This window comes from Amblyomma americanum, chromosome 10 (assembly GCF_052857255.1).
Source record: "Amblyomma americanum isolate KBUSLIRL-KWMA chromosome 10, ASM5285725v1, whole genome shotgun sequence".
Lineage (NCBI taxonomy): Eukaryota > Metazoa > Arthropoda > Arachnida > Ixodida > Ixodidae > Amblyomma > Amblyomma americanum.
This window is the reverse complement of record NC_135506.1, coordinates 25,978,817-25,991,127: the sequence shown is the minus strand read 5'-3', so window position 1 is coordinate 25,991,127 and position 12,311 is coordinate 25,978,817. Positions and strand designations below refer to the sequence as shown.

General features: G+C 46.2%; 1 protein-coding gene across 1 annotated transcript in view; it reads right to left on the bottom strand.

Annotated features, from left to right (window-relative positions):
- LOC144106323 (uncharacterized) overlaps nt 1-7,083 on the bottom strand; it is a 263,859-nt gene extending 256,776 nt beyond the window's left edge. The window contains exon 1 of the mRNA XM_077639101.1: nt 6,939-7,083. Coding sequence (XP_077495227.1) covers nt 6,939-6,987 — 49 coding nt within the window. The 5' untranslated portion in view covers nt 6,988-7,083. The remainder of the gene's footprint in view (nt 1-6,938) is intronic.
- Nucleotides 7,084-12,311: the final 5,228 nt, after the last annotated feature.

Below are 12,311 nucleotides of genomic sequence, written 5' to 3'. Positions count from 1 at the left end.
TAGTTGTTCCCCTCTCGTGATCCGGATCAGCTGTCACTACCTGCACAAAGTAGGCGTATTCCTTTATCACCTCGCTGCCAACTGTGAACTGCTGTTTTCTTGCTAGAATGTTGAACATTCCTTTGGTTTTCTGCATGGTAATATTTAAACCCAGAGTTCTGCTCTGCCTGTCTAACTTATTGATCATGGTTTGTAGTTCGCCTCCTGGGTGACTCTGCAAGGCAATGTCATCAGCGAATCACAGTTTTTTTTAGGTATTCTTTATTAACTGTTATCTAGTGGTTTTTCTGGTGTGACCGAGTTTTTCTGAGCAAGTGGCGCACATGTGGTCGACACATGCCAGCGGCCGACAGCGACACGTTTCCCAGTTGTTCGTGTTTATGCGGTGTGATAGGATCGTTAACCCGGTGAAACCACGTTTTTGTCGGACGGGTTGGCCGACTGTTTTATTCGCTGTGTGACTCGACCTTTAAGGGCTGGCGCCGCAGAAACTCTAGCGTCGGCGTCGTTGGCTGTGAGCGATAAATCAACGAAAAACCTCCATAGAGGCAACCTAGGTGGCCTATCTGGCGCCGAGGTTGCTTCTATGAGGGTGTTTCGTTAAGAAGCAACCAACAAGGAGCAACGTAGAAGCAACACCTCATCTTTATCAGCCGTTGACTTGTTCTATCGGAGCATGCAGGTTTTAGCGCGTACATGGGGTGGTATGAGCCATTGTTGTTCGTCTTTTTTGTTATGTGACAGTATTAGGAGCGTAACAACGTTGCGCCAGCCTTAGTACGACTACTGGACTGCATTTGGTAATATTTTTAGAGCCGATTTTGCCCTCATATTGGACCCATTACTTTAAACGAACGGCCAAAAGGTTTTAACTTATGGCCAAAGAGCATTTAAATATTATAACTGTTAGTTAACCGCAACTCTATGCATTAACTGCCTGTCCGATTACCTGAGCTGTCATTTACTTTATACTAACCTCTATGTGCTTTAGCGGCTGTTCCGTTTTGTGCCAAGCGTGAGTCCATGTTTTTAAATTCTATGGGGGGCAAGTTTCGATGCAGAAAAAATGCAAAGATGCTCTGGTGGTAAGATTTCGATTCTCTTTAATAAACCCGAAATTGACGCAACTGATCTCCCGAAGCCCTCCACATCAGCGCACCTCATGGTGAGTGTATGCACTAAGGGTTGACTATGGCGGCCATGTAAAAGAAAGGCGCATAACTGGCTCCCTGAATCAGTAGACACCTCAGTAGCGCTTTCAGGTACGTGTCTGTGGTGTCCGCCTGCAAAGAACTATGCTTTCGCAGAATATTTCGTGCTTCACAATGCCAAAACACCAGCCATTTTTAAGCTGTCTAAGGTTAAAGTTGATCGCATGCAGCGATGGCGTAGAGGTAGAACATCCGCCTCGCGTGCAAGAGGACCGGGGTTCAAATCCTGGTGCCGCGCAATTCTCCACCGGGTTTAAAAAAAAAAAAATCCGCGTGTCGATGGAATTGCATAACCAGGCCTGGAGTGCGGCCTTATCTCGGTGACCAGAACCGACAACGCACTCTCTCACCAGAGCAGGATTTGGCCACCCTGGTGTAGCACTTGGCCACAACCTTCTATGATCAAACCAATTAACCCTCGGCCCTCAGTCCCCAGCGGCTGCAGAGCAACTGACCACGGCGGCGGTCAGACCTGTGACGCAGCGGAGGGTGCTAAGAATCTCTGGCTCCGGACAGGCCGCCATTGGAATCTGAACCTGGCAACGTTTAACGCTAGAACTTTAGCTAGTGAGGCTAGCCTAGCAGTGCTGTTCGAGGAACTAGCGGGAATTAAATGGGATGTGATAGGGCTTAGCGAAGTTAGGAGGACAGGTGAGGCGTATACAGTACTAAAGGACGGACACATACTGTGCTATCGCGGGCTAGAGGGTAGACGAGAACTAGGTGTGGGTTTCCTCATTAATAAGGATATAGCTGGCAACGTAGAGGAGCTCTACAGTATTAACGAGAGGGTAGCAGCTATAGTAATTAGGCTGAATAGGAGGTACAAGCTTAAAGTGGTGCAGGCCTACGCACCCACATCCAGCCATGATGACCAGACCGTTGAAAGCTTCTATGAGGACGTAGAATCAGCAATGAAGAGTAAAATCGCAGTACACTGTACTGATGGGCGACTTCAATGCGAAGGTGGGCAAGAAGCAGGCTGACGACCACGCGGTAGGTGACTATGGGATAGGCTCTAGAAATAGCAGGGGAGAGTTATTAGTCGAATTCGCGGATAGAAATAATTTACGGATCATGAATACCTTCTTCCGCAAACGAGAAAACAGGAAGTGGACCTGGAAGAGCCCCAATGGTGAGAATAAAAATGAAATAGACTTCATACTATGCGCTAAACCTGGCATCATTCAGGATGTGGCCGTCCTCGGAAGGGTGCGTTGCAGCGACCATAGAATGGTAAGGTCTAGAATTAGCCTAGACTTGAAGAGGGAACGGAAGAAGCTAGCGAAGAAGAAGACCATTAACGAGTTAGCCGTAAGAGGGAAAGCACAGGAGTTTAGGATAGCGCTGCAAAACAGATACTCGGTTTTAACTGAGGAAGATGATCTTGATGTTCATTCAATGCACGATAACCTGACATCAATAATTACGGAGTGCGCAGTAGAGGTAGGCGGTTGGACAGTTCGAAAAGATACCGGGAAGCTATCTCAGGTGACGAAAGATCTGATTAAGAAGCGCCAAAACATGAAGGCATCTAACACTACCGATAGAATAGAACTAACGGAGCTATCAAAGTTAATAAATAAGCGCAAGGTAGCCGACATAAGGAAGTTTAATATGGAGAGAATCGAGCATGCTCTAAAGAACGGAGGTAGCCTAAAAACAGTGAAGAGGAAACTAGGCATAGGTAAAAACCAGATGTATGCATTAAGAGACAAGCAGGGCAATGTCATTAGCAATATGGATAAGATAGTTAACGTAGCCGAAGAGTTCTACACAGACCTGTACAGTAGCCAATGTAATCAGAACGCTAATGAGAAAGACAGCAGTGCACAGCAATGCGTCATCCCGCCAGTAACGAAAGATGAAGTAAAGAAAGCCTTAGAAGCAATGAAAAGGGGAAAAGCAGCTGGGGAGGATCAGGTAACAGCAGATCTGTTGAAGGATGGAGGGGACATCGTGCTAGAAAAACTAGCCACCCTGTATACGCAATGCCTTATGACCTCGACTGTACCAGAAGCTTGGAAGAATGCAAACATTATCTTAATTCATAAGAAGGGAGACGCCAAGGACTTGAAAAATTACAGGCCGATAAGCTTACTATCCGTTGCCTACAAAGTATTTACTAAGGTAATCGCTAATAGAGTCAGGGCAACGTTAGACTTTAATCAACCAAATGATCAGGCAGGCTTTCGTAAAGGATATTCTACAATAGATCATATTCACACCATCAATCAGGTGATAGAGAAATGCGCAGAATATAACCAACCTCTATATATAGCTTTCATTGATTACGAGAAAGCATTCGACTCAGTGGAAACCTCAGCAGTCATACAGGCATTGCGTAATCAGGGGGTAGAAGAGCCTTATGTCAAAATACTGGAAGATATATATAGCAACTGCACAGCTACTATAGTCCTCCATAAAGTCAGCAATAAAATTCCAATAAGGAACGGCGTCAGGCAAGGAGACACGATCTCGCCAATACTGTTCACCGCATGTTTGCAGGAGGTATTTCGAGGCCTGAATTGGGAACAGTTGGGAATAAGAATAAATGGAGAATACCTAAATAATCTGAGATTTGCTGATGACATTGCCTTGCTGAGTCACTCAGGAGGTGAACTGCAAATCATGATCAACGAGTTAGACAGGCAGAGCAGATCGATGGGTCTAAAAATTAACATGCAGAAAACCAAGGTAATGTTCAACAGCCTAGCAAGGGAACAACAGTTCACAATTGGCAGCGAGAGCCTAGAAATTGTGCCGGAATACGTCTACTTAGGGCAGGTAGTGACAGCTGATCCGGATCATGAAAGGGAGATAACTAGAAGGATAAGAATGGGGTGGAGCGCATATGGCAAATTCTCGCAGATCATGAGTGGCAGTTTACCAATTTCCCTCAAGAGGAAAGTGTACAACAGCATAATCTTACCGGTACTCACCTACGGGGCAGAAACGTGGAGGCTAACGAAAAGAGTTCAGCTTAAGTTAAGGACAACGCAGCGAGCCATGGAAAGAAAAATGATAGGTGTAACGTTAAGAGATCGGAAGCGGGCAGAGTGGGTGAGGGAACAAACACGGGTTAATGACATCCTAGTCGAAATCAAGAGAAAGAAATGGGCTTGGGCAGGGCATGTAATGCGAAGGCAAGATAACCGGTGGTCTTTAAGGGTAACGGAGTGGGTTCCAAGAGAAAGTAAGCGTAGCAGGGGGCGGCAGAAGGTTAGGTGGGCGGATGAGATTAAGAAGTTCGCAGGCAAAGGGTGGATGCAGGTGGCAAAGGATAGGGTTAATTGGAGAGACATGGGAGAGGCCTTTGCCCTGCAGTGGGTGTAGTAGGGCTGATGATGATGATGATGATGATGAAGGTTAAAGTTGATAGCTGAGTGATGGTGTCGAAAAATGAAGCAGGGTAATTCGTAGCTAAAAAGCAGCACCGCAAATGTAGCTTAAAAAATAAACAGCTACACCCAGAAGCGGATGAGACATGAAAGCTTGAGTTTTTCCTGCTCTGGCACTATTCCAAAGCACCAAGTCTTGTTCATACACATCGACTAAAGAATTTATTACACTATGCCTTTATGCTATCTTATCTTACGCGTCTCGAGAATACAGTAAATGTGAATGACGACAGTAGATCGTGGCACCTGTGCCAGTGTGTGTTTTTGCTGGTCATTTTGTTCCCCTGATACTTATCTCTATACCTTCCCTGCCTCACAATTGCTTTTATTGTACTCAGCTTCTGTCATGTTGTGGACAACAGTCTTGTCGCGTATACTTCTACCACCGTTATAAAATAAAACGCTTATCTACTCGCGGATGTAGCCTCTGTCTCAGCAATATTGTGCAAGTGATAAAGCAACTCGGTTGTAGAGCAACAGAAGCACCAGTGGCGACAGCCATAATGCTTAAAAAGAAGATTACAGCGTCACGTTGAAAGCTGATGAAGGTGCGAATCACGGCGTAATCCTAACACTCTCACAGAGCTGTGTGAGCCACTTTGGCCTGATTGTACGGTGAAATAGTCTGTCGTAACTGAAAAATGTGCGTTCTTTTTCCGCGGAGTAAAAGTTTTATTCAGGCGGATCTGCCACTCGTTCATGATCCAGTAGGTACTCGAATCAGGGGCTTTCTTTTTACTTCCGAAGGCCAGCGTCGAAAGCGTGTGGCTTTTCTCAATGCGTCCATACCTCCATTTCACCATATTCCTATATATAGACTTATCTACATCTGCAAATCATGATCAATGAGTTAGATAGGCAGAGCAGAAGGCTGGGTCTAAAAATTAACATGCAGAAAACCAAGGTAATGTTCAACAGTCTAGCAAGGGAACAGCACTTCACAATTGGCAGCGAGGGCCTGGAAGTGGTAAAGGAATACGGCTACTTAGGGCAGGTAGTGGCAGCTGATCCGGATCATGAGAGGGAAATAACTAGGATGATAGGAATAGGATGGAGCGAATATGGCAGGCTCTCAGATCATGAATGGCAGTTTACCATTTTCCCTGAAGAGAAAAGTGTATAGCAGCTTACCGGTACTCACCTACGGGACAGAAACGTGGAGGCTAACGAAAAGGGTTCAGATTAAGTTAACGACAACGCAGTGAGTTATGGAAAAAAAATGATAGGTGTAACGTTAAGAGATCGGAAGCGGGCAGAATGGGTGAGGGAACAAACGCGTGCTAATGACATATCCTAGTCGAAATCAAGAGGAAGAAAGAAATGGGGTTGGGCAGAGCATGTGATGCGAGGGCAAGATAACCGCTGGTCCTTAAGGGTAACGGAGTGGATTCTAAGAGAAAGTAAGCGTAGCAGGGGGCGGCAGAATATTAGGTGGGCGGATGAGATTAGGAAGTTTGCAGGCAAAGGGTAGATGCAGCTGGCAAATGACAGGGTTAATTAGAGAGACATTGGAGAGGCCTTTGCCCTGCAGTGGGTGTAGTAAGGCTGATGATGATGATGATGATGATGATGATGATGATGGCATCTCAACTGCACCACACATCAGTATACTTACTTTTTCAAATCCCTGTCTCCGCGTCTTCGTGTCTCCTTATCGTCATTTCATCAAGCATCAATTGCTCCATTTATCGAACGTCTACCTTTCCATACCTAAGCTTTCCCACTCCTCCCTTTCTGCACACCTATCTGTCTCTGCAAAGGCAGCTCTGTCCTATATCTTTCTTTTTCTTGCATCTCCGTCTCTCAATATTGGAATTTAGCCAACGTATTCATTCCACCACCTGTCCGTTTCTTCAGCAGGCAATTTCTTCATTTCTGCTTGCCCCGAATTATCACACCTCCTGTTCTCCATTTGTCAATTCCTGCACCTCATATAATCTCCAGTTGTCAACTAATTCACTTCTCCTCAACATATAGCTTAATCTACTCGAAGTGAAAACTCCCGCCTACGCGTTTCCTGCTCTGTCTTCACTCCGGTAAAGAAAAACATCGTTCTGGGAGCTTTTTGCTAAAACATAGATACTGTGCATATATTCTTTTCATTGCTTTAAATTTTTGCGTGGGTTTACTTACAGATACATTTTAAGGTGAGCCGCGGAGATGAGCTGTTCGGGAGATGGAGTCGATACTCAAGAAACGAAGAGGCACGGACTTATTATCAAGCGCAATAGCTCATTAACATTAATAAAACTCATTCCCACGCCTTATATCTCGAAGACACCCGAACTCATTAAAGTAAAACGAAGGTATTTTGACTGAAACTTACCTTTGACTGCCGCGACGTAGAGTAGCAGCAGCAGTAGCAAAGCTGACATAATCCTTCCTGTTCCCAGGACCCTGATCAGGAACCAGTCTGGTCGACACCGAACCACTCGGCGTTATCAGCAGCAGTAACACCGTTCAAAAACAGCAGCGTGGATGGAGGCGCTGTCAGTTCCGTGTTTGCCGGAGATGTACATAGAAGGGGATTTTACACATAAGGCGTGAAATTGTTGATGTGAAAATTCGCCTTGACGAGGCAAAACACGAAATAGTGTTCTACGCGCACAGCAGCTCTGTCAGTGACGTTTCACCACGAGCGATGGTTGTTGCTTCAGCGATGTTGTCACGTGTTTTGCACCCTGTGAGCCACAGTCGACGGTACCAGCGAGTGTCACTCGAACGAATAGCACGGCGGGCAGCAAAATAGAGCCTCCCAGAAGGGAAAGAGGACGCTAGAGGAAAGGGAACCTCTGGCGTCCGAGATAAACACGAGATCGCTGAACCTCGAGAGCGACTTCTTGTACGCAGCAAGCGTCGGCACCACACGCACGATACCGGCAGGCCAAAATGAAGTTCTGTCTTGTGGGCGGCGTTTGCAGATACAATTTAGTCACAGATGTCTTTCGTAAACAAAAAGGCTCTATGTCTGTGCTCGTACACTGCACACAAGTTCTGTCTGTGATGAAATCGGGCTCATAGAGGGAGCGCAAAATTCAGCAACTGCACACATAGATACTCAGCTTGTTTATAAAACCCAGCTGAGGCGTCATTTGCTGTGTCATAGCTGGTTTCCCAGAGGGCGCTGGCAGACTGCCAGCAGCTGATTATTGCGTGTTGCAGGAGACGGTCAGAAATCCACAAACCATCACGTTGTGCAGCTAACAGCGTGGAGTCTCTACCAAAGATGACTGGGTGTTGGTGACTACGCCTAGAGGATGCGCAAAATTTAATCGGGAATCACCGAGGACACGAAGGTATCCACCTACTTCCCGAAGAATCCATTTGGTTTTCAGATAACGAGTGCTATCTGCCTATATTGCAGTGCGCTGAGGGAAACCGAACGGCTCACAAAATCCAGATTACCCGTCTGTCTTCAAGCAAACCAAAACGTCCACATCACGCGTCCGAAATAACGCTCACAAAAGACGTCTGCGCGCACGCAAACAATCTTGGGCTCAATGTCACCGAGAAAAATGCGAAGCCTGTTCACAGGAGAGCGGAATTCTTGAGCTCGTTGAGCCACAATTCGAGGAAACTTTAGCCAACGCCGGCGACACACGCGACTGTCTTAAGAAGGGAGTGTCAAGGAGGAAAAGAGAGCGTGTGAAGGGTAGAACGGGGAGCATGTATTCTGCGTGTGCGCATGCGCAGATCGACGGAAACGCCAGTGAGCCGGGGACAAGAGGAGGAGGAAAAACAATAATGTGGAATGGGCTGACTCGCGAGTACTCGGTTATTTGACGCGGGAAGATTTGAAATATACGGTGCACAAGCCGCCCGAGTCGCCGGAACGCTCATCGTCCGCATCGCTGCTCAAGCTACCAGAAATTGCTGAATAGTCTGTATGTTTATTCGATAATGGGGTCAAGCGAGGCTCGCCAAATGAAGCGCTTGGACAGGTTTTTGAGAGAAGCGCTTTTTATTTTGGCCTTCGAAGGGTGCTCGAACAAAAACTATTACACAATGATACACGACGGTATTGTGCCTGATCGTTTAAATTAGAGCATTAGCTGATATTAGATTATCACACTCGCAGTACCGAAGCGACAATGTGATGCTACAAGTGTAGAAAATGCTTCTTTCAATGACGCACAGGACAATGGCTTAAAGAAAGCTCTTTGTTTCGCCGTTTTGCAGTTGTGGATATGGTAAAATACAAGCGTTTTAAAATAATGAACAAAAATGTAGTTTCCACGCCAAAACAAGTTTTCGTGTGTGTGTGTGTGTGTGTGTGTGTGTGTGTGTGTGTGTGTGTGTGTGTGTGTGTGTGTGTGTGTGTGTGTGTGTGTGTGTGTGTGTGTGTGTGTGTGTGTGTGTGTGTGCGCGCGCGCGCGCGTGTGCGTGCGTGTGTGTGTGTGTGTGTGTGTGTGTGTGTGTGTGTGTGTGTGTGTGTGTGTGTGTGTGTGTGTGTGTGTGTGTGTGTGTGTGTGTGTGTGTGTGTGTGTGTGTGTGTGTGTGTATGTATGTGTGTGTGTGTGTGTGTGTGTGTGTGTGTGTGTGTGTGTGTGTGTGTGTGTTTTGATTTTTTTAATACACCTGCTATCTTTTTGCACCTATTTCAGCAGTATTAACTCAGCGTTATTGGAGCAGGAAAGCGAGAAGCTTTCTAAATGAAGCAGCATTTCTGAATTGAAGGAGTGTTCTACTCCTTAACAAAGGGGGTTGGCGGCATTACTGTCTTGTCACTTGTCGCTTAGACCAGAGTTTTCTAACAACAGAGTTTTCTAAGGAGTGAAAGCTTTAGATAAGCCATTGAGAGCTTAGACGCAAAAACGAACTTTTTCTCTGTCTCATGTGTATTTTATGCCGTCAATAAGGGTAAAGACAGAACGAAGACAACTGCAGGGTAATAAAGAATGCGGAGATTTAGGACACTACTGCTTTTAGGCTTCAGAGTAGCACGGTAATATTTAGTTGCAACGCAGGACAGGGGTAAGGACAGGGGTAAGGGGTAAAAAAAGAGACAGATTCAATCATTAGTACAGAGGGCAAATGTTGTACAGTTATCCAGTTTTGTTGTAGTCACTGGGACAAAACCAAGTGGTGGCGTGATTTCAACTGCACTTCACTTGGCCTTCTGAATGAGTGAGCTCTTCCTCTGGCGTACACCAGGGTGACCTGACATCAAACGGGAGAGTTCCAATAGCGTCATCTTTTCTGCAGAAATGACCCTCGTAGTGCGTGTCCGCTTGGTAAGTATTCTCATTACCTAGAACAGAAACTGGTACATATCCCTAGCTCTTTATAAACAGTAATGCCTAAAAATGTTTCGGGTACTAGCGCTATTAATCCTTATATGTGCAGGGCGGAAAACTGGCTGTTAAACATTGCTTAAGCGGGACCATTGGTCAACGCAGAATTCCCTTTAAGGTTTAAGCAAACTAAAGGCTTTACACCGCGTGTCTGATCGGGTCAGTCTTGAGAGATAGAATACTATCTTCCCCAGACTTCCACTCTTCTGTCATTTTCTTCCCAAGCCTTCGCCTCAGATCCCTAATGAATATAGCAAAATGAGGAGGTAGGGATAAGGAGAACGATAATACCTTGGCGCGTGTTCGCGTGTGTCCGAACCATGGTCTGAGCTCCATTTTTTTTTCCTTTTCTACATTTCGCTGTCCCAGCTCGCGTTCATTTTCCCATTACGCCGATATTTGTCTTCATTGTAACATAGGCGAATTCTTCTGCCCCTCTTTTCTTCATGCCCTTCAAGCTCATACAGTATCTGGGGTGTGGAGGTTCACATGCCGTCAACTGGCAAAATGAATAGTTTGACTAAAGCAGCAGCATGGTTTACCAGTCCGCCTGTGTCCTATGCTGAAATGACGTTTTTCAACAATTATCTGCACATTCTAGTTACTGATATGTTTTTGTAACTTAATAAAGACATGCTGTAATTCTTGAACAAAGCAACGAAATGGCTAATGATAGATATAGGACATTAGGGCTCGCAATCAAGACAGTCTGAAAAGGGCGGTGTCGTTTCTCATGTGAGTTTCGTCAGGTCTGTCTCGATAATTATCTGCTGTTTCTAATTCTGGAGCTCGTTTACCACTCCTCACGTTTCTAATGCCTATATGGTGCGTGATAACGTTTTTTCTGAGGATGCCCTGAAGCCATTTGAGAATAGGAATGTGGCTTCGCTCTTGTTTTCTTAGCCTCTCTCTCCCTGTTCGATTCCTTTCTCTATGCTTTCTGATGGAAATAAAGGTTGTTTAATCAATCAGATCTATGCTCTCCTCTCTGTGACAACACCTTTAACGTTGAGCAATTGATACCGAAAATGAAGAAAAGTGTGTGCACTGATTTTAACATAACAGTTTTCAAATACCGCTTTGAAGTCGTCGGAAAAAGTAAGCAAATGCATATGCAGAGAAAAACAAGGTCAAGCGGCACGGAAGTAGTCTCTGGGAGGACGCTTCTAACAACAGCTCGCACTTAGTGACGGTGTGAACTCGTTTTCCTTAAAACTAGACTCATTATAGAACACTTATATGCTTGGTTCACTATGGAATACATCGTTCCCAGTGTACGAGATGTGAAAACGTTAGCATGGCTCAGTACCTATTGGACTAGACAAAACAGCCAAAAAGAAAATGATAAATTGGAGGGCACATAAGCTCCACCTTAAGTGTATGATGCGATGGCGTATTAGGTTAATTTTCATATATACAGAAAGTCATTCTATACTTTACATTCATAGATTCTTCCCTGTGAGTCCTCATACTTCTCCTGGCGCAGTCGTGCAGCGGTTAAGCGAAACGCCACTGCCCTGCGATGGCAGCTCCTCCTAGCGGTGGGTTTTGTGCACCCAGGTTACTCGATCCCGGGAGACCAATCATTAATTTAACTGCCACCTGCCACAGTGGGCAGTGCGCTCACTGTATGGTGGGCAGATTAAGATGACGCCGCAATGTCACGTGACCTAGGTGATCCATCTGCCTACTAAATTTCTCCCTGGGCCCCACCTGCCAGAGTCATGCTCTTGATTTTGGTAGCGAGAGCTACACTGGGCTACCAGTCGAGCATTTCGCGGTGGCCAGGAGAGGCCAGTTGTGCGCGTGCGCCGTTACCATGGCAACCGGAGTGGAGCAGCAGGTGCGGCACGCGCTTCGTCGCCGCCTCGCCGCACGCCGCTCTATCACCCGAACCACGCGTCGCATGCGCAGCATTGCGTATAAAAGGCGGGGATGCAATGGGCGGCTGTATCACAACGTTTGATATGTATGCAGAGAAAAGAGTCCAGCCGCTGTTAAACGGTGGTATATGCATGAGAAGATGAACTCTTCCGATCCTGAGGTTGTCACCTTGCACTTGGCTACTCAACAAAGAGAGAATGAGCGTAAGAAGGCGAAGGGAGCAGCAGAGATTCCTGAACAGAGAGAGGAACGGCTTGCCAAACGGAGATGTCAGATTGCCGAGCGTAATAGACGGCGCATAGCCGCCGAGATGGCGCCCAAATTGCTAAACGTAGTGACCACAACAAGCTCAGACAGGGGAACGTACCTCTCGCTACGTATATCTGGCATAGCCAACCGAGCTACGTCACTGGCAATTTTTGTTCACAACGCTGACTCCAACTGCACCGACACCGGATTTCTGAAAACAGGGCATTTAACGCTACCGCTCTATAATCCACCGCCCAGAGGGCTTACTCCTG